The following is a 22,673-nucleotide window of genomic DNA, read 5'->3' on the forward strand; positions in this document are numbered from 1 at the left end:
CTGCTCGTTTCTTGCTGCTTAGTTTGCATTTATGACTATAGTGCAAAAGTGCAATCATATACTTTATATATAGATATGTATATGGTTTTAAAACAGGCTAAAGACTTTGTCTTTGGTTCCCGTTTCTTTTAATCTGTGGGAAATTGTGATTTAACAACACCTCATAGCTCAAGCGCTGTGTCTTTTTTAATCATTTTAGAGTCACATACTTTATTCAAGCTGAAATCTTTCTCCATGTTTTTTTTAGTTTAGATGGAAAGTTTCAGAAAATCAGTGTCGGTCTCAAAGAGCCGTGAATTTGCCCCCCCCTTCTGTTCAATTAGCCACACACCCATAAACAGACAAACACACCCACCGTGTTTCTGCCCTATCTCCAACAGCACGGGCTCGCCCAGCTCGATGGTGAAGGCCTTGTTCTTCTCATACTCCTCATCATCAATGATCTTCACCTCGATGATCTTCCTGTTAGAAAGCGAAGAGAAAGATGAGAGTCAGCGAGTGTGTTCTAGATAATTAACCTTTCCAGTTTTATGCTCTCCCTCATAATAAGCAGCGAGTGTGTTTAGAGCAGTCTATTAAAACTCAGGAGGTCTCACCCTGTCAGAATGTAATAAGACAGGAGGGCAGTTATAACACAAAGCACAGATGCATGGGTTAGGACTGCTACGTGATCCTCATTACTATCAACACCATTGTAATAGCTACAAGAAAAAGGATGTATTACAACTGACAAAACTCATCATGGTTAAATGTACGCTCTCTTGCAGCTTATGCAAAGAACAAGATGGAACCCCAAAGTTGACATTGCTCAGTGTATGGGGCTGCTTATTCCCCCGCAGGCCCTTATAAATTTTCTCCAGCTGACAGTGACGCAATGTGCAGCACAGCCACAGTTTGAGACACTTTTAATAAGGAGCACCTGAGGGAAAGGCCTAAAATGCAGCGCAAGAGTTTGATGGAATACCGCAACCAGGCCTTAACAAGTATAACAGCGTGTGTGTTGGTGATGGCATTATAATTAGATCTGGCAGTGTATTTAGAGACGGGGTATTTTTAGTAACACTTCTGTACTCAGTGGACAGAAAGGTCAAAGATATTTTTGATACATTATATTAGACAAAATGTGACTAAGAAATTGATGCCACATCCTGTCCGACCTTGGCTAAAATGATGCTGCTAAAGAAAGTGGAGTTAGTTGGACACTCAAAATGTAAATAGAACATAATCAGAATTAAAGACAGAATATGTCTACTTAAAGGGGGGGTATTATGCTAATTTCAACCTTCATATTTCACTCTGTGATACCTGTGGAGTAGCTTAGCATAATTTACATTTTACATTTTTTTTCTCACACTGGTGCTCTGTGCAGGCCCTTACACAGCCTCTGCCTGAAACGACTCAGTCAGCTCTGTCCCTTTAAGAAACCCTGCCCCTACAAGCCCGTTTTCTTCTGATTGGCCAGCTCTCCGAAGCCTGCCGAGGGGCGGAAATCAGTGTTTGAGGCACACCTCCCCTCTGCAAAGAGTAAATGTCACTTTTCGATTGGAAAAGTAAAAACTGATGTCTTTCCTTCACTTTTCACTTTCTCCAAGACATTCTTAACCAACTTGGCGAGCAGGGCAATTGAGCAGAGTGGTGGAGTGAAAAAAGATTTCCGAGGAAGGAGACTGAGCTGCTTGGTGGGCATGTCCTTGAACTGTGCCAGGGGCAGGAAGTTCTGCTGTGTCTCGGCATATGCCCAAATAAAGAGTTCCTCCACTTGTGACATCACAAAGTGAAACATCTATAGAAGTCTGTCTGAAAGCAAGCGTTAACAGCAGAATGCAGACTGACTTTTTTAGCAGGGGATTACTCCAACATAATTTTACTCACAGATTTGAATATGTCTTAAAATATGAAACAGCATAATACCCCCTCTTTAATTAATATTTTGCCACATGACCTTTGATTATCTTGTTATTGGCTGAACATTTCTGCAGTATGAATAAAGGAAAATCCATACCTAATTTTAAATGTTCAGACCACCAAAATGTTCTTTGCATGTTTATTACTTTTATTCCTATGGAAGTTACATCAGTTTGCTTTGGCCTCTTTCCCCCAGTTTATATAATGTTCATCTCAACAAAACATCTGTGTCTGACAGGCAGGGAGGAAGAGATAGTGCGCTTTTCCACCTGGTTGTGTCATCAGATGCTTCACTGTCAGCCATGTTGACTCTGACACCACAAACAGGCTTCGGTTTGACAGAGAAAAAAAAAACAGAGAGAAGAGAGAGAGCGATAGAGGAGAGTAGAAGAGTGAAGAAATGTATTCATTGGTGAGCTGTCGCAGCAACAGTGGACAAAAGTGGCTGGATTTTCTATTTCCAGCATCACATCAAGTTGAGCGGCCAACTCTCAACAACGTTGGAACATAAATGGAAATATTGTTCAGTCAGATGTGAAACAAGAGCGGAAAAAAACACCAACAAGAACATGCAATTCCATTCAGTGGAGGTCCAAGTGGGAGGGCAAAGGGGGAAAGACTATCTGTTCTATTTTATATATTAAAGCTGAATTGTTTATTTAATTATCTCCAGTCATCTGGCTGTAGTAATAATTAATTATCAATACACTAAAATGTTTGCGAAACCCAATCATAGCTAAGCAAATGTTTAGGCTCAGCAAGACTGTCAAGATTTGGATTTCTATACATATTTTACACAATATGCATTTATCTCTTATAATACTCTGTTTCAAAAGATGTTGGAAGGGGCCTTTAAAGTCTTTACGACTATAAATCTAAAAAAAAAACAAGAAATGAAGGAATGGAGCGTGTTTGTCTGCCCAATTTTAAGCTGTTAGCTGTTAGCACAATAGCTAACTAGCTTTTTACACACAGTAAGCTACAAAGCATTACTTTCAATGCCATGGTGCAAATCAGTAGTTTGTTTGGCTACAAGTTAAAAAATCAAAAGAAGTTCACAACCTGCACATCTATAATGTGGTGTTTTGTGTGTGTTCGAAAAAAATTGTGAATCATGCATCTTTCCTAGATTTTCTAATGTTAGCTAAATGCTAGCTAGCTACAGCAGCTAAAATCTGCTAGTGACAGTTGTCATTTCTGACTACAAAATCAACAGTCTCTGGCTTCAAATTAAAGAACCGCTCTTGTCTTTGTCTGTCTAAATAGAAGACTCATCCTGCCAAAAATTACTGAAGAGGTTTTAGTGGTAAATCTGCTACCGTAGCCTAATTATTGTAAACAGCATGTGCCATGGCAGGGTTTAGCAATTTCATTCACAGTAAGATTAAACAGGAAAGACAGAGGTGAGACTGATAGAGGAAGATAAAGAAAGATAAGAGTGATGAGAAGAGAAAAAAATAGATAATGGAAATAGACATACTTAGAGGAAGTAGGAGGCGAGAAAGGGAGTGTGCAAAGAAAGAGACAGAAAGAGGTTGAGAGGGGAGTATGAGTAATGCATGGACTCCACTGAGATGAAAAGGGTTACGACTCAACACACAGTGAGTTCACTCAGGGAGACAAGAGTACACACACACATGCAAACACATTTAGGAATTACAGTTTACCTTGCATGTACATAGACAAATCACATAACCTACAAGGATGCACACATAATGTTTTTCAGGTTGCACATCATGCACAATACACAGATGTGGTCACACATGCATTCACCTTCACTAGTACTACACAGACCCACACAAACAATTCAGTTCAATGTACACAAACATGGAATGATGAAAACAAGTTCCTGTTTAACTCTTGGGGGATTCATAAACATATGTACACATTTATCTAGCCCATTTACACATGCAGACAACACACACATACACGCTGACTGTAGTGCTTTCATTATTCATAGTTGGTGCTGGCTGTGGCAGCACTCCCATCTGTGCCCTTCTCTCTCTATCTATATCCCAGCCCCCCATCCGTCTATTTTAGCCCCCTTTTCACGTCGTCCTCCTCTCCGATTTCCTTATTCTGACTATGAACACAATCCATCTTTGCTGTTATCTTTTAGTTGTACATTCAACCATGCATTCATTTGATAAACATCTTGTTCTGCTCAAGGCGCTGTTTACACCTGGTATTTCTATGCATCCAAAGTGATCTGACAAGTGGGCATTCTCAAGTGCAGGTGTAAACAAGCTAAGACACATTAATGATGTATGGAGATCTGATACCTAAGGCCACATTTGGAGGTCTGCGTCGCACTTTGCCACATTCTTTCAGCGGTGTGTACGCAAATGTGCCCTACTCTCCATATCCAGGGCAACTTTTTAATGATTAATGCTGTCTGATTAAATACTTCTCTGCTGTTTCTCCTAAAAATATTTTGACTTATTATCTTATCATCAGTCCCAGCATGTGCAAATGGATTTGCATGCAATACAGGACAAATCATGTCCCGTATTGGATTAATGAGAGCCAGTGAAGTTTATTTTTCTAACAGGGACAAGGGAAGTGAACGACATGGCACCTGGACGAAGGTTAAAGATGTGACCAACAAGCAGTTCATCATTGTTTTAAGAATGCAGCTCAGTGGGGATACAGATATGTCAGTGAGGAGAAGTGTATATAACAGATTTATTTGTCTGTTTTTTCGCAGGTAACAGATACTCCAGTCTGCAGTTGAATTTAAACACTTCAATGATATTCTGTAACACACTTATATTGGAACTTCAGTTGGTATACCCGCTCCCTCTTTCACTCTTTCTCTCTTTCTGCTACCGGTCTGCACAGTTTTTTTGTTGATGTTTTTGAAGGCTCATTAAGTTGATTGAGGCTACTTGTTTTATTGCATATAAAGGAGGAAGTGAGATCTGGTTACTCGGGACACATTTTAATGCCAGGTGTTCTGATCGGATGACCTAGGTCGCATGTTAATATCAGGTGTAAACAGGGCCATTGTCAGAGGAGGATATAGTACACCATCATCAGTCTTTGATTATACATATGAACACATCTGTAATTGATATTTTGGATTGCCGTGTTTTGTTGCTGTGTTACAACACAGACTGTAAACTTGTTTCCCTTCAAATACAGTCCTAAATACAATAAATTACTTTGTTCCTCCCTCTCTCTATGTCGCTCCTTCTCTCTATATTTCTACCTTGTTACTTTTTGACACCTGCTCCCCTGAAAGTTCATCTTTCAGACAGTAGCCTTGCCTGAAAGCGCAGTCTGTCAACAGGCTGACACAAAACACCAGGACCCACACATACCTAGTTCACTGAACATAGAACTTGCACTGCCAGGAATAGAGACAGAGGCAGCGAGAAAAGGGAGCGGCAGAGTGAAAAAGGTCAACAAAAGGTATTGTTGATTGAAAAGCCCCATACAGAAACAAATGGGCTGTAAATCAGTTTAATGGATAAGTTTTATATTGCTGCAGAGTGTGTGTGTGTTTGCATTTGGCTCTAAAGTTCTTAAAGAAGTGAATGATTGAGTGACAGTTTGATTTGATTAACTGAGACCTCAACGCATTACTTAATGGACACCGGCTCTCTTTATATCTTTGTCTCAATCTCTTTTCATTTTCTTCTGGCAGCAGTTATACTTTTGATTTACAACCACTGGATGCTGAGTATTTGTGTGTGTTTTCCGGCATTGAATGACTGCCTTCCATTATTTCTTTGCAGTGAAACTGTGTGTGTGAGTGCAAGTTTCTTAGAGAAGAAACTGCAGCAGTGAACGACTCATTTTATTGAGTGAGGTTGATTTATACACACGCTCACAGGTTTACCGTTAGTGCTTTTTGTGGAACCTCTAAATCTGTCTGTCTGTCACACACACACACACACACACACACACACACACACACACACACACACACACACACACAAACAGTAATTTAGTTCATCAAATGTTATAGGTGAAAGTTTAAAAGTCTGCATGCCATATGGCTGCAGTCTGCTTCAGTTCTAGAAACATTTTAGAAAATGATGGATAGCTGCTGGGATATTCAGAAACTGGCTTGAAGAAATGGGGACCTTTCTAGCTTTCAAGGTAATGATCACATTAAAGTATATTGCACTTACCCTATAAAGCTTAATTTGCCTTAAAAGTATTGATGCTACCGACTGTATGTAGTCATAACTTTGAACTACAGGCTGCAAACTCAATATCTTCTCTGGACTTTCATTTGTGTGCTTAAACCCGTATTAACTGATATTGGCCACTTAGCCCAACATTGACATGCAGGCTCATCAACTTATAAAGCTGATATGGCTAACAGGTTGGGAAGCGTTTTCTGATACCCATCAGACATAAAGTTTTTTTCCCGCTTTTTCGTCTCGACCAACTCTTGTGAAAAATAAAGTATCTTGTTCCTTTGCTGTTAAACTTACTCTGTCTAAATAAAGAAAATAATAATAGTCCTTTACCATCCCTATTGTTTGCCGGTCGATCTTGTCCTCTGCTGGGAGTGATAGGAACTCTCTTACCTGTTTATCTCCCCAGTTTGTGGCCTTTCCTTTTGATGTACGGTAGCTGCTAACTTCTTTGAGTTAGCTGCTAACTGCTGGTGGGTCGCGCACATGTAACACACCCACAAATTGCACACCCCTGTCCCATCATACTGGCTTTCCTGTTTACAAATACATAAATGTGGCTCTATAACTAACTCCACTGCTTGCTACAAGATGGAACAAATTGGTTCAAGCAGACAATTATAGAACATTTAGTTAGATATAAGGCTCGCTAGCTAAGTAGACATCTCGTAGCTCTTTCTAGCTTTAGCTGTATGGTTACTTGAGTTTATTGGGACAGGCTTGTGTTAGCAGTAAGAGATTATCAGGCCAGAGAGCAGTTACAACAGCTGAGGCAGACAATTATAAAAAATTGAGTTAGATATAGGGCTTGCTAGCTAAGTAGACATCTTGAAGCTCTTTCTAGCTTTCGCTATGTGGTTGCTTGAGTCTCTTGGGACAGGCTAGTGTTAGCAGTCAGATATTATCAAGCCAGAGAGTGATTACAACAGTACGGCTCAGTTTTTAGCTACATTTTGTAATAAGTAGAAATCATCATGATCTTCTCTCAGTAGTTTCACAATTCTGTGCACTATATATATTCAAAATTGATGCCAAATAATATTGTTTTAGTCTCCAGCCAAATTTGACAAAATATGTATTCTGTTTTGTGGCTTTGTGGGGGAGTGTACCCTATAACTTTTCAAATTTAAATAATATTAAATAATGTGAAATATTGGCAGTATATGGAGTTATATTAATGAACTTCAAACTGAAAACCCCCCAAACTTTTTTCGAACTTTTTTTGGATTAACTTTATGCTGATAATTTATCAACTGATTCTGCCTTCTACTAAAATGCCCCAAAGCTCTACATTCAATACTCAACTCTACACTGTCTACTGTCTCAGTATCAGGAATGACTTCAAAAAATCTGCGAAAACTGTGGACTAAATGGGATTCTGAGCCATGCTAGATTTCTCAGTTTTCACAGATAGTAAAAAGTGCAGAAAGGCAAAATGTACTAGATATGTGAGATCAAATGATATGAGTTGGTCGGAATCTTTCTCTCTTTTTCACCCACACACACTTCTCCAGGAGCAGGTAGGCTCAAAGAAAACCTTCGTTCAGCTCTTCTCGTCTGAGTGGAGGCAGAAAACAAAACAATTTGAGGGAGGCCAACAGAGAGAGCGAGAGAGATAAAAAAGCTCTTAAGGGGAGAGATATTACCCCTCTTAATGATATGATGGAACGCATAATGAGGAACACAACAAAATACACTCCGTCTATCCCACATACACACTGGTCCTAAGTGGTCTCCAGCTGTGGTGAGTAATAAAGTTTTATCTCTAGTGTGTGTGGGATGACAGAGATGGATAGTTACATGAGATGATTTCAAGTTTGAGGAGAGGGACAGAGGAAGATATTGAAGGGGAGGAGGATTAGGCGGTGATGGAGAAAAGGTCAGAGAAGTAGGACATGGAAGGGGGCAAGAAGTGAGAGAAAAACTGTAGAAAAAGAAAATATATTGATTTTCCCTGCCTCTCACATGGGAAATTCAATACAGTAAGGGCACAAGTGACCCCGTGACACTTAAAATAACACATGTGTGACACTGTCTGGTTATCTGCCAAAGGGTATCATAGGATGAGGTTTTATTTCCAGCTCTTCACTACTTTCTCACCTCTTTGGACGCCACAATACTGCATCAAACTGGGTTTTTCAACCTGCTTCACATCAGGCTGCATTCAGGGTAAATTAGGTACTAATCCGCTCTAGCTGTTAGCACAGCTGGTGTTTGTTTACATGGTGTGGCTGCTACAGATGCTGCGTTTGGGTACACTGAGGTTAAGAATTTTGATTGATGTTCAGAGACAGTCAAAATTAGCCAGAAAGATATTGTAGTGAAATTGTGTGAGATATGCGAAGGAGCAGATTAAAAGGTAAGAAGGCAGACCGGCAGATGGTCTTGTTTGTTGTAGATGAATATTTTAAGAAAAAAACTGACACTTGATATTATACTTCAAATCAAGATTATTTGAGATTACTTGTTATTCTAGTCCAACAATGTAGACAGAGTTTCAGAAAAACAAATGTTGCCAGAAATAAAAAAGTAAATTGCAAACATTTTTGAGAGAGTTTTATGACCTACATGAATATATCAGGGTTACTCTTTGCAAGGTGTGAGAAAGCCTTGACTCCATGAGCAGGTTAACGAGTACTGATGTCAGTGAAGGCCCCTTCAACTTCTAGACACTTCTGAGCAGAGATGTGGACTTGAGCATTGGTGACTTGGACTTGAGTCGACTCGAGTCACTGTTTTGATGACTTGCGACTTGACAAATATACATGACTTGAGACTCGACTTAATGACTTGAGACTTGACTTGAGTCATGATGACTCGGATGACTTGCATGTTCATAAGTTTAAAGTGTTAGCTGTTAAATATAAAATTATATAATTCAGTGTTGTCAAGTTGCTGTCTAACCATCAAGTATGTATGCAGCGCATACTGGGAATCATGATTGGATGTCTCAAAAGCTCTCCGGTATGTGATTGTCATGATTGGATGACTGGCTGTCAGTAAAACTCCTTGCTATGGCAACACGCAACATCAAAGACCCCAGCTACCTGATGTTTTTTCCCAAAGAGAAACCTCATTGGTCATACTCATTACTCATTACTTGGTGTTTCTGCCTGTTCAAAGTTTTATCCTTGCCGCTGTTGCCAAGTGCTTGCTCATGTTGGGTCTCCGTAAATACCATTACCAATTGTTTGGTCTAGACCTGCTCTATATGTAAAGTGACATGACATTGGGATTTGGCGCCATAAAATATAATATACATTTGCAAATGCAATTTTGAATATGTAACAGAACCTCATAATGGAGGACACATCCATATGCTGCTGCAATGGTATTAACATAGTCAATGCTTGAAGCCCTAAACTGATCTACAGTCAAATTTCTACATAAGAAGCATCTACCATATAGTGGAATCAGCCACAAAACCTTGATGAGGAATCATAAATCCAGCTTCAATCCAACCCTGTAGTTGCTATCAGCAATCAAACCCGAGAATGACAGTTAAGAGACGTTCCCAGCCTTTACACCAACTACATAACAAGCCTGTGATGACATCAGGACAGAGGAAGAAGAAGAACCAGAGATTGAATGGGAGGGAGGAAGGGTGTTAGAATCTGAAACACTTACAGTTAGTATAGAGGATGTATGGTTGGCATGGAAACACACACATGTATAGCATACACAAATCACAGTCACCTATACAACCCATATATTGTACATGCTTTATCTGCCTTCAGATCAGTCTCACATGTCTATGCTAATGCCTTCCTATGTGGAGTAAATTGTGTTGGATTAACCCATGTCACAATTGACGTCATGCATACAGACCCACACAAATCTGCATGATGAGCTGTAATCCACAGGAGCTACTGAACTGTTATCTGCTCCGAGATGGAGGAGAGGATGGTACAGGGAGGGAGAAAACACAGTCAAGTGTAAAACATGGTATAGAATAAGAGAGCTTGATAGATGAAGAGACGTTAAGGAATAAAGGGTAGAGCATGAGAAGAAGGAGCAGGAGAAAAAGGAGAAGACGGAAGAGAAAAATGAGAGCATAGCAGAGAAAGTATGGATGTACTACTTCTCCTGGTGAGGATAAAATCAAGTAGGGCAGAAAAGAGCTGTAACACACATGTCATACACACATAAGGCAGCAGTAAATCTGCACACATGCAGACATACTTATACCTCTAGTATGCATTATTCATCCCCCATAATGCATTGCCCTCTCCTTCTGAATTCAAATTCAAAATTCTTAATTTTAGCAGTGGTTCCAAGACCAATGAATCAATCCATTTTTATCTACTGTATATTGCGCCATACAAATTGTATCATCTTTCAGGTCTAAACTCGAATAATATTATTTACAGAGAACCAACTAAATCCACCATGAACACATTTTTTGCAACATTGGCAAGGAAAAACATTCTTTTACAGGCAGAAAGAACTGCTGCGGATGTACAGGGGTCCCCGTATAAGCTATGTTTCAGGCATAGATTCTTTATCTATAGATGGAGTCTATGGTTTCAGCACTGTGGACAGCGCCGTACCTGTCGATGTCACTGAGTGATCTGACGCTCTCTCTCTGACCGAATGCGGCCCACCTATTTTTCAGATTTTTTTGCGAGTTGCCTCGACAGTCAGCCACAGAGGACCAGGGGGGTGACAGAGGGTAAAGAGGCTCTTAGCGACGCAGGGCACTGGGGCAGCATCACTTTATCGCAGGATGACAAATGTGCAAATAAGCAGCAGCAGGCTCTGGTGGAACTGCGCGCTACTCATGGAACAAACAACCGCCGTCTGCGCTGTTCCCTGACTGCCTTTAAAGAAAGATCTACCTCATTACATTATAAACTGCACTTGGCCATATGACAAATCTTTTGAGTCTCCATGCAATGGCATCAGGGCTCTGCAACTGACCAGTTAACACTGCTGCAACTTTCTCTGCTGATCTACGGCCCTTTGTCGGTAGGAGAGGATATATTCACTATTTTACAGAATTATGAGAAGGCCCAACCTGTAGCCCTCTTGGCTGAGAGTCTAGGTTCACCCCTGGTTATAGGTCTATCCAAATACATAATTTTGGTCTGCGCATGTTTATAACTTATATAACTTTTTTTTTTTATTAAATAGAGATTCAGGACTAAGTCGCATTTGCTGTTCAGTTGAGTGATGTAGGCTAGCATTGCACATTAGGATTTAGGAGGCTAGGACATTCATATGCTCCACCTCTCTCAGAGGCCACTTGGTGGTTGTTGGAGCATACAAGCATGACTGAGTGTTACAATTCAAATGTGGATGTACTAAAATCACTGACCCCCGCTGGCACTGCAGTAATGATGCAGTAATGATGCCATATGGGCCATTACTGCTTTTGTGGCATTGGGGCAAAAAGACAATAAAAGCCAACTGTAATCTGCAGATATTTGTCTTATGCTGAGAGATATATCCTGCTGATATGTTTATTTTATGAGCTCGGGATTACAACTTTATTCTCTTTTCCTCTATTCGCTGCTTCCTGAGTATGGATTATGTGCATTTCGCTACCTCTCTTTCTCTCTCAGCTCTCAGCCATGTATGTGATGTGTTACTTGGGGAGGGTCTCATGAGGACAAGACTGCACTGAACAGTCGTAAAAAGGGAGCGAAAGAAAAAATTAAACAGCGAGGGGAGAGAAGCCTGGAATGTGAAGGCATTAAAATTTAAAGGAAATATGCAAAATGAGCTATAATGACGTAATGGAAGCGATTTTATTCCTGAACAGACTGCATTTGTGCATGTAAGTGTGAATCAACAGCGTATTTAACATGCACACATTCACTGTGATATAGAGTTCATTAACACCGTTTCCCTTTTGCATATTAATTACACAGAAACTGGATTCACTCTGACACTGCAGGGAGTTGGGATTGAGGTCTTGGCTGCAGATTTAAGGCTCATGACTTCAATCAAATGAGACAGACAGACAGTCTTCAACTCAGACTCTCTCAGCGAATTACACAGCAGTTTGCCCTCCTTGTATAATTTGCGTCCTTTTAAACTTAAAAAAAGAGGCCTGACAGGAGGACAGGGTTTCAGGTACAGAGGGATCACAGAACTGTTTGCCTCCAAAGGGAATCACCCGACCTCATCAGAGCGCATGAATCTGTGAGTCAGTTGAGAGTTTTTTCTGATGCGGCTCGTTCATTATGGGTCAGGGCTTTGACCAAACACTTTGACTTTATGTAATAGTTTATGTAACAGCTTCTGTCGTCAGCCATTTTGCATCATTCCCAGAAAGCTCTGCAATATGATGTGATAAAGACACAACTAGAGATAAGTAGCTCATTTAAAAACAAGGCAGTGATTCATTTTGACCTCCAGGCGTGTGAAACAGGCAGCTGTTACTGTGAAAAACGAGCTTCTTATTAAACGGCTTTGCATAATTTTGCACCTATTGTATTGATGTATGTGTAAAACCGAATGCTAATTGGCTTTGCAGCAGCCGTGCAATCACAGCAGATATTCTGTGTTTTCTTAACGTTTTAATAATTCTTAATTTTTCAGAAAAACAATTAAAGGTGGGGGGTATTATGCTAATTTCAAGCGTCATATTTCACTCTGTGGATTAGCTTAGCATAATTTACAGTTTTACAAAACTCTGAAACGACTCAGCTCTGTCCCTTTAAGAAACCCCGTCCCTACAAACCAACTTTGTGACGTCACAACGTCGCGTGTAGAAAAAACACTCATAGACTAAGATTATATATATGTCTTAATGTGTCTTATACCAACCTCTTTAATAAAAACAATAACAAAAAAAAGTTAAATTTCACCTTTTGATTTATATTCAAACTTTAAGTCACTATCTATCGCCGAATGAGGTAACACAATGGTGATTGAGCCTATGGTCCACTGATGAAAGCCTTTGCATTTGCAGTATAACAGACTGGCTGTCTGGTGCGACTCCCAAGTGGGGCCCAGTTAGTGACACGTTTTTCCATCACCCAGCAGTGGTTGGTCTGCCAGAGAGGGTAGGCGGAGCTAAGCGGCTGCTTTTCCTGTCTCTGCAAGTGTTGCGAGTAAACAGTAATCTACTATGGCTGAACAAACAAAGTAAAGATCGATGACTGCAGATACAACTTCAAAAATAATTGAAAATCCAAAGAAAAAGAAACAAATTCGACACTCAGATGAAGGCAAACAGTTATGTGGATATGTGGGAAGTGTGCTCCTGCAATTACCATTTATCGCCATAGTTGCCGCCAAAGAGAACAAAACTGAGATCTTCGAGACTACATGTTCAATAAAAAAATGTTTGTCTGCATTTTATGACAGTGGTGCAGTGGTTAGCACTGTTGCCCGACAGCCAGGAGTTCAAATCACGGTTCTGCTGGCAGGAGGCCTCTCTGCGTGATGTTTGCATGTTCTCCCCGTGCATGCTCTAGTTCTCTCCATCTACTCCATCTTCCTCCCACAGTCCAAAGACATGCTCGTTAGGTTAATTGGTAACACAAAAAATTGCTAGTAGGTGTGAATGTGAGCGTGACAGGTTGTCTGTCTCTATGTATCAGCCGTGTAATTGACTGGTGACCTCTCCAGGATATAATCCCGCCTCTTGCCCCATGACTGCTGGGATTGTCTCAAAGCCCCCCAATACCCTTAACAGTATAATCGGTTTAGAAAACGGATGGATGATTCATTTTGATGATTCGTGTTAAACAGGCAGCTGTTAAAAATTAAGCAACTGCATATTTTCACACCTTTTGTATCAACGTATGAGTAAAACCAAATGCTCATTGGCTTTGCAGCTGCTGTGCAATAACAGCAAGTCACCCCCCCAATTTTTCATAAACAACACTTTTTTTTGGTCTGCATTTTATATAAATGCACTTATACACAGTGCAACATACAGCACATAGCATCAATCCGAGCCTCTTCAGCTTGACAGGGTTACAGCTTGAAGCTGTCATTAGGCAGTTGCCAAGATACATAATGTTGTTGTTGTGTTCCAGATAATGTTGTTTAAGCGTTATGGCCGCCATTACTAGTCTCCTCCTCCCACAAACCCTTTTAGCAGCTCTTAATTATACATTACCATCAGTTTTCTACAGTGGAGATGCACGAAGACACGGATGGATGGAAATGAGGACAGATGAGAAGAGAAAGAAGAGTCAGAGGATACAGAATAATGAAACAAGGCAAAGAATGTAAGGATGAAGGATGGATCAGTCAATAGGGACCAGCAGATGGAGAGATTAGAGCCAAAGGCACATATGTAGCAAATAAGATGCAAGAAGACAATGAGAGCTAACGAGATACGGAGACGTAGAGAAAGAGTAAACAGAGATAAATAGCGAGGCAGACGGACATAATTATTCTAAACTATTCTTTATCTTTTCCAAACCAAATCGTTAGTAGAAAAACTGTACAAAACAAGCAGCGTTAAAGACAGAGGGATAAACGAGCGTCAAGCACTCATCTTTTCTTCCCTTCTGTTGTCATCCCTTCATTCATCGCCCTCCCCGCTCTCTTTCTCTCTCATCTCGTCTGTTCTCATGTATGTTTCAACGTTTCTCATCATATATTTATGTTCTAGTCAAAAAGGGGGCTGCTCCCGAGAACCAAGCTGTTTGAAGGATTACATAACACACAGACAAAAATCGGTTTCACTTGCCTCTGTAATGTTGGGATCCCAGGAAGGTTTAGTTCAGGGTCAGTTTCAGTCATCTGTGTTAAGTAGTTTTATTTTGACGGTATCAGACATCTGCTTGTTGCATTACGATGTTTCAGCGAAATATGCACATCCAAGACTACTTCTATGGCTGCATTTAATACATACACATTTTGTAAATTGTGCACCAGCTCTTACACATTTCCCCAAACTTCAGCCTAAAGTATTTAGTATCTGAGATCTCCAATATGGCCGTAATAACCTGCTTGAGGGCCCTGGGGCAAAACGAGCTGCTGGGCCCCCATTATACCCTCCTTTCTCCCACTCTTTTTTCCAGAATGAAGGATGTGATAAAGTAACAATAAAACAATATAAATAAACTAAAGGAGTACAAAATAAAATGAAATGGGTCAGCCGGACCCATTAAAATATGAATACGTTTAGGTTCACGTAGCCACGATTGCTCGCAATTTGCCCAGCACAACATCAGGAAGATCAGACTCTACCTTTCAGAGCATGCAACACAACTGCTGGTGCCGGCTCTCGTAATATCACGCATTGACTACTGCAACTCCCTACTAGCATGTCTCCCTGCATGCACATTCAAACCTCTGCAGATGATCCAGAACGCAGCAGCGCGACTGGTCTTCAATCAACCCAAAACAGCACATGTCACTCCACTGTTCATATCCCTCCACTGGCTCCTAGTCGCTGCTCGCATCAAATTAAAAACCCTGTTGCTCGCTTACAAAACAGCAACAAAAACGACTCCTGCCTACCTGAACGCCCTCAACCAGGTGTACACTCCCTCCCGCCCACTACGCTCTGCCAATGAAAGGCCTGGTACTCCCATCATAACAGGGCCCTAAGTCGCTAACTAGACTCTTCTCCTCAGTAGTCCCCCGGTGGTAGAATAAGCCGCAGAGTCCCTTTCCACCTTTGAGAAGAAGCTAAAGACCCAGCTCCTTCACAAACACCTCTGCACTTAATGGTTGATTCTATTGATGATGATGATGATGATGACGAGGCTGAAAACCAGGGGTGACCGTGCATTTTCAGCAGTGGCACCCAAATTATGGCGCGAGCTCCCCCCAAATGTTCGGATGGTCCCCACCTTAGCTACTTTTAAATCACGTCTTAAAAGTTACTTTTATTCTTTGGCTTTTAACCCAGCATGAGAGTTTTTTGTGTTCTTTGTCTTTCTGCGTCATTTTTATTGCTTTATTACTGTATTGTTATGTGTTTTACGGGTTTTTATGTATTTTACTTCTTGTGTGCTTTTTATGCATTTTACTGTGTTTTTATATCTGCTTTTTAATTGTGCAGCACTTTGGTAAACTTTGATGTTTTTTTTAAATGTGCTATATAAATATTCATGATGATGATGATGACGTTGACCTTGTTGATGTTGTTGACTGCCTGTCGCCATCTGTGTCAAATCGCACTTGAAGCTGTTTGTTGGCACTTCCTGACTTTGTTCCCTCCTGTCTGAATCCTTGCTTGTGCTGTATTAACTCTCAGATGTACTGTTCGTAGCTTTGGACAAAAGACAGCAACCATGAGGCCCTAAGTAAATTACAAAAATAAGTTGATTTCTAAACATGGTTGATATTTTGTGTGACTCTGTACATCTAAGCTAATAGTGGGAGTAGGAGAGGGAGGGATCTTAGCTACATTGGAACAAACATAATGTTGGGTTGTATGTTTTTACTTAGTGGTGCATATTCTTGAACAAATGTGAATTAAATGAGCACAAACCACTTGAGCCAAAGCAAGCCTGGAGCATTTAGGCCTCCCTGGAGTTCTGGAGCCATATGCATCGTTACCAAGTTTGTAGCCTCGGTCGTGATCGTGGAATTTAGTGCAGTGAGTTTTTAGCTGCTTAATAACCACTGTGTTATGAAGCGTTCAAAGTTAGCTGTTAGAAACGTAATCTAGTCAGCGGTGGTCCTTACAAATACATACATCTGTTTTATGTGTGTAGCGGCACCTAAGCTTTATGACTAACGTTAGCGGCCCGACGTCTGGGCCTTTAGGTAGTAGGATATATATACCTCCATGCCAACCCCTGCCAAGCGTGCATGTAGCTGTACAGGCTCTCTCTCTCTCACACACACAAACACACTCTAATTCACTCCCTGCCCGAGGCACAGAAAAATTACCACTCCTCTCTTTCATTCCCCTTAATCTCTTTCACTTCTTTTTTCTTCTTCCTCTCCCCTCTCTCCATCCCTTCATCCCTCCAAATGCCAGCCATTCTCCAACCATCCGTTCCTTCCTTCCTTTCTCTGGTCCTGCTTGTTTACTTTCCTCCCTCTAGCCATCATTTGCTCTCTCTCTCTCTCTTCCCACCTCCACCTGCCCTTTCCCATCCCTCTTTTCTTCTCTCCCAGCAATTCATCCGTCTCTCTTCCCCCTAAACCTGACTCTTTCTCTGTCTGTCTCTGTCTGGCCCCCACTCCTTGGTCAATTCCTCTTTCGTCCCCCTTCTCTCTCTGTTGTCATTTACTGCCTGTCCCTAAGCCTATTCATCTCTCTCTGACACCTTCACTCTCCCCCTGCGTCCCCTTCGTCCGTCTATCTATCTTTTTATCTATCGCTCAAAAAACCTGCACGAGTGTGTTCATAACCCTGGAGGTCATGAGAAGTTTTAATCGGTGGCTATCAGAGGAAATTAGAGTTAGGAAAGTGAAACGGTAGAAAGACAGTGCATCAAGTGTTAGAGTTAGTTAACCAGGTTTGTCCCATCGAGGTCAGAAATCTCTTTAATAACAGAAACCTGGCTAGCAGCAACAAAAGAAGGATCTTTTTTAGGAGGAATTGTGTTGGAACTATTTCTTTATAAAGAACAGTTCTTTAAGAAAATGCATGCCTGCACAATAACACAGTGCCCGTGTCTCGCCTCTGGCTACAGATGCTAACAGATGCGGCTAGGAGCCGTCCAAATTTTGAACAAACTTTCTGAAAATCTGTAAAACAAAATGGGAATTAATGTGCATTTCCAGATCATTGAACTAAAAGAAGCTTCTGTCTCTTTCTTCTGTGTGCATTAAGATGATATGTGCACTCTCAAGAGCACATCTCAGGACCTTTTTAACTGCATCTCTCCTTCTTTCTAGGGATGCACTATGTCGGATTTTCTGCTGATATCGGATATTTTCCAACCCTTTTTGCTAATTTCGATACCGACATATTAGGCACGTTATTTCCACCTAACTGCAGAGAACATCAAGTCTCCCCTGTAGTAGAATTGATATCATGCATACTCTTATTGTAGTGGCCCACTGGCAGTTCATTGAGATGGGCTATCAAATTTGTAGTGTTGATTGAATGAGATTTGGCCCCTCCTACGAGTTAATGTTGTAGCATTATGTCAAGCTTTTTTAGGGAATCATCAAGCATTTAGGTATAATTAAGCATTGTTTTATCGGAGGGAAATATCAGGTAGAAAAATGACAGATCTACCGATGCCGATATGACGTTTTCTAGCCATAATCTGAAGGTGCCGATAATATATGCATCCCTACTTCTTTCAAATAATTTGTTGCTTTTACATTCTTTTCTCTCTCCTCAGTTTACCATTCACCTCCTTCTCTGCCCTCTATTTGTATTTACTGACCATTAAAACCAAAAGTCCTCTCCACACTGAGCTTTATTGGGAACGCCAAAGACATCGATAATCACAATAAATGGACTACACTAATAACTGCTTATAAAATGAGGTTGTGGGTTTGTTTGTCCGAACTTTTAAAAGTGTCGACCAAACTTTCCCCAGCACCATTTTCCTCCAAACCCGCTTTGTTTAAACTTCGCCTGCTATCTATATTTATGCAAAAGGAAAAAAAACATGAACAAGGGAGAATTTAAAAGAAAAGAAGAATGATGATAAAGTGAAAGGTGATAAAGATGAAGGGCAAGTGATGAAGCGGTAAGAAGGAACGATGCAGCAAAAGAGGGAGCAAAAGAGGTGAGAAGGAACGGAGGGGCGAGCGATAAGACAGCGAGGGATGATATATCATCCCTTAAAATGAAGAGGGAGACGGAGGAGATATCTGCGATGGGAAGAATAAAAGTGAAGAGACGACAGGGCAGGAAGATGGATGGAGCTGAGGTGGAGGGCAAAAAGAGAGATTAATAAAGGAGAGGAAGGATGAGTGAGAGACGTATGAATTGTAAGGAAAAAGGGGAAGATCGGAGATAAATAATAAGATGGAGGGGAAGATAAGAAGTCAGAATGAGTTAAATGGCGTCAGATAGAGAGAGGAAGAAGAACAAGAACAAGAAGTTTATTGGAAAGAGTATGAGAGGGAGGGTGAGAGATGTAGAGAGCGATGGAGAGCTTGTGTGAGTCACATCGTCTCCTCCGCAAGCTATTAGTGATTTAATCACTCTGACATCACTGAGTGTGTGTATGTGTGTGTGTGTGTGTGTGTGTGTGTGTGTATCATACCAGATTACCCTGAGCTAGTGCAGTCAGGAACTGGCTCATCACTCTTACAGAGCAGTGTGAATTCATCTTGTCAGAGTCCAGTTCCTCCATGTATGGGCTGAGACCCAAAGCAGGTCGTGGGTGGGTCACTGGTGGGCCTCAGTTCTACTTCCCAAGTTGTCAAAAACAGCAGCTTGGTCATTGTCCCAAAGCTTCAAAATATTGTGCTGTAGCTACCCCCACTGTCATTTGTGGAGGTTGTCCTTAATTAATTGATAAGACAAACAAGATTTTTCTCGTTCTGGGTTTTCTTCCCGTGTGAAACAAATTCGTTATATACTTGTTAGTCAGGTCTAATTCCATACGTTAGTTAGGATACAATAGTTCCGTTATGTTTGTTCAGATAAGTCAGTTCCAATACATTACTTACTATATGTTAGTAATGATACGTTTGCTGTGATATGTAAGTTACAATGCGCTTGTTACTATACCTTAGTTTCAATGCATAAGTTATGATAGATTGGTTTTCGATACGTCAGTTATAATACGTTAGCTAGGATATGTTAGTTGCAATATGTTAGTTGAGATACATCAGTTATGATATGTTAGTTACAATACGTTTGTTACAATCCATTAGTTATGATTCATTAATTACGATACGTGAGTTACAATACATAAGTTACAGTACGTTAGTTACGATACATAAGTTACAATAAGTTAGTTATGATATGTTAGTTGCTATACGTTACTTACTATATGTTACTTAAGATATGTGACTTATGATACGTTGGTTACAATACGTTGGTTACGATATGTTAGTCACGATATGTTAGTTACTATACATTACTTACGATACGTTACTTATGATACGTTACTTACGATACATTACTTACGATACGTTATTTATGATACGTTAGTTACAATACATTACTTACGATACGTAAGTTACGATATGTTAGTTACGATATGTTAGTTTTGATACTTTAGTTACAAAAAGTTTGTTATGACATGTTAATTATAATGCGCTATTTACAATACTTTAGTTACAATACAAACGTTATGATACATTAGTTTCGATACATCAGTTGCAATATGTCAGTAGTGTTTTTCTTAAAACGTACCAAGTTGTTCTGAAGCCTAAATATAATCAAACTGTAGTTCAACAACATTTACAATATGTTAATGATTGTTACATGTCCTTAAAAGTAACCAGAGGAGATGTTGATATTTTAAAGCAGAGAACCACTGACCAAGCTATCTTAATGAGAGAGGTTGTACATGATCATTTTGCATCAGATTCAACTTTGGTGAACTTCGACCCACAAATTCTCTTTATTCGAAATTTCAACCCCTCATCACAGTCCTGACATTTCAGAGTACTGAGAGGCACAGGGCCCATACTGGGAAAGCTTTATTAGCTGTGCCGCAGTGTAATAATTTCTGAGCAGATATTTCGCAGTGGAATAAAAACAGTTAATCAAACATTATTGATTAAAAACCATTAATCTCATCACCTACAATCACATTATTTTATTTAAATCCAACCACCTACTATCATCCCACTCTCTGCCACTTTCAAATTAAAATCCTAAAAACTGTTATCCAAGCACTGATTGCACCTGATTGCTATGCCCACTGCTCTCACCACTTTTTGCAATCAGAATATTTCTTCAATTTTTTTTTAATCCTACCAGTTTTTCTCTTATAAAATGGAAACAAGTTGGGTAATCCCCGCCATGGGACAGCAACAGACAATCTGAGGCTTCATCATCATCCCTCTTCACTTCATTAGATTGATACAGCCATCAGAGCAGTCTCCAATCATGCACAAACAGAGGTCACTGCTCTAATTGAATTTAACGATGCCCTCTGACCAATCAGAGGGGGGACAGTAGGGCGATATGAGGCCATGTATACAGTAAGTCTGCAACGATGATGAGATGACGAGAGAAGATTTATCCAGGATGTGAGCGGACAAAAGTCAAATGAAATTAATAAAACAGTGAAAGTGCAGTACAGATTAAACAAGCGGATTAAACAAAAGTTATTGTTTCCTGATTTTCTTTGCCTTGATCTGAACAAAGAGCATGGGATCAGACCTCTGTCCTATGAGATTATAATGTTGTCAGTCATGTGACCTAGGAAGAGAGGCATGGAGATTAATTTGCCGGTCTGCCCAGGCATATTTAGGCCTCCAAAGCATATATAGTATTTTGCAACCCATGGATCTAGTCATGCCTTTCCGATATCTCTAAATGGGTGAAAGAACATCTCCTTCAGCTCAACTATCAAAGAGCTACTTGTCATCCCAGCCTGTCCCTCTTATGCAACCAAAGATCAATATCAAGCTTGGACCAACTGAACTCATACCCTCAAAGTCACCCGGAACCTGGGCGTCATAACTGACGACCAGCTAACCTTTAAGGTTCATGTGGCCTCGATTGCTTGGTCATGTCAATTTGCCCAGCACAACATCAGGAAGATCAGTCCCTACCTTTCAGAACACGCAACACAACTGCTGTTACACGCTCTCGTAATATCGTGCACTGACTACTGCAACTCCCTACTGGCAGGCCTTCCTGCTTGCTCAGTCAAACCTCTGCAGATGATCCAGAACGCATTAACTCGACTGGTCTTCAACCAACCCAAAACAGCACACGTCACTCCACTGTTCATATCCCTCCACTGGCTCCTAGTTGCCGCTCACTTTTGCTTGCTATTGATGATGACAATATTGAGGATGTTGTTGATGTTGATTATGATATTCAGGATGATGATGATGATGATGATGATGATTTGTTGGCACTTCCTGGCTTTGTTCCCTCCTGTCTTGATCTTTGCGTGTGTTGTATTAACTCTCAGATGTACGTCGCCTTGGACAAAAGCTTCTGCTCAATGAAATTAAAACATTGTAAAATTGTACTGTGACACTCTAAATACAAACAGAGAGGAGACAGAGAGACCTTTAAGGCTACAGTGTCCTTTCTGTTTATTGCAGGCTTACTTATGATGTGGGTTTTTCATTGTTTCAATGTGCTACGTGATGACAAGCCTCCTCCACACGCATGTTGATGTGAAAACAAAAGTAGGTGAAAATCTCCAAAAGGGGAGATGACACATGAAAGAAGAGGGGGGAAAAAAAGAGGCGGCACTCGGCAAGCAGATGTGAGACCAGATGTGTAGCATGTGTTTGTCGGGAGTTTGTAGTAGTTGTGAATAAACACTAAAATAAGCAGTAATCATAATGACGCTGAGAAATTTTAAAAGTTAAATATTTCAATGTTTGCTGGATTGCTTTTAAGCACAGAGGATAAAGAGGGCACTATTCCTGCTCTCATAAGGCTTTAACGTTCAGTCTTTCAATTGGTTGGTGGAAAAAGCCACTTCTCTGATGTTTATCTTTTTGCTGGCCAAAAAAAGAAACATAAAAGACACAAAGGATGAGCGTTTATGGGAAACATAGTGTTTTTTATATCCTGAGCTGTAGTGGGAAACAGTGGCTACCGGTCTCAGTAAATATGGCCTTGTTGTTTGA

At 40.5% G+C, this 22,673-nt stretch overlaps 1 protein-coding gene across 1 annotated transcript in view; it reads right to left on the reverse strand.

Moving 5' to 3' along the window:
- The window catches only part of slc8a4b (solute carrier family 8 member 4b), a 62,490-nt gene that overhangs the window by 20,693 nt on the left and 19,124 nt on the right, over nt 1-22,673 (reverse strand). The window contains exon 10 of the mRNA XM_069671803.1: nt 356-462. Within this exon, the coding sequence (XP_069527904.1) occupies nt 356-462 (107 nt within the window). The remainder of the gene's footprint in view (nt 1-355; nt 463-22,673) is intronic.

The sequence above is a fragment of the Semicossyphus pulcher genome, unplaced genomic scaffold, assembly GCF_022749685.1.
Source record: "Semicossyphus pulcher isolate SPU_LCO1_2020_fin unplaced genomic scaffold, fSemPul1.0.p SCAF_21, whole genome shotgun sequence".
Classification (NCBI taxonomy): Eukaryota; Metazoa; Chordata; class Actinopteri; order Labriformes; family Labridae; genus Semicossyphus; species Semicossyphus pulcher.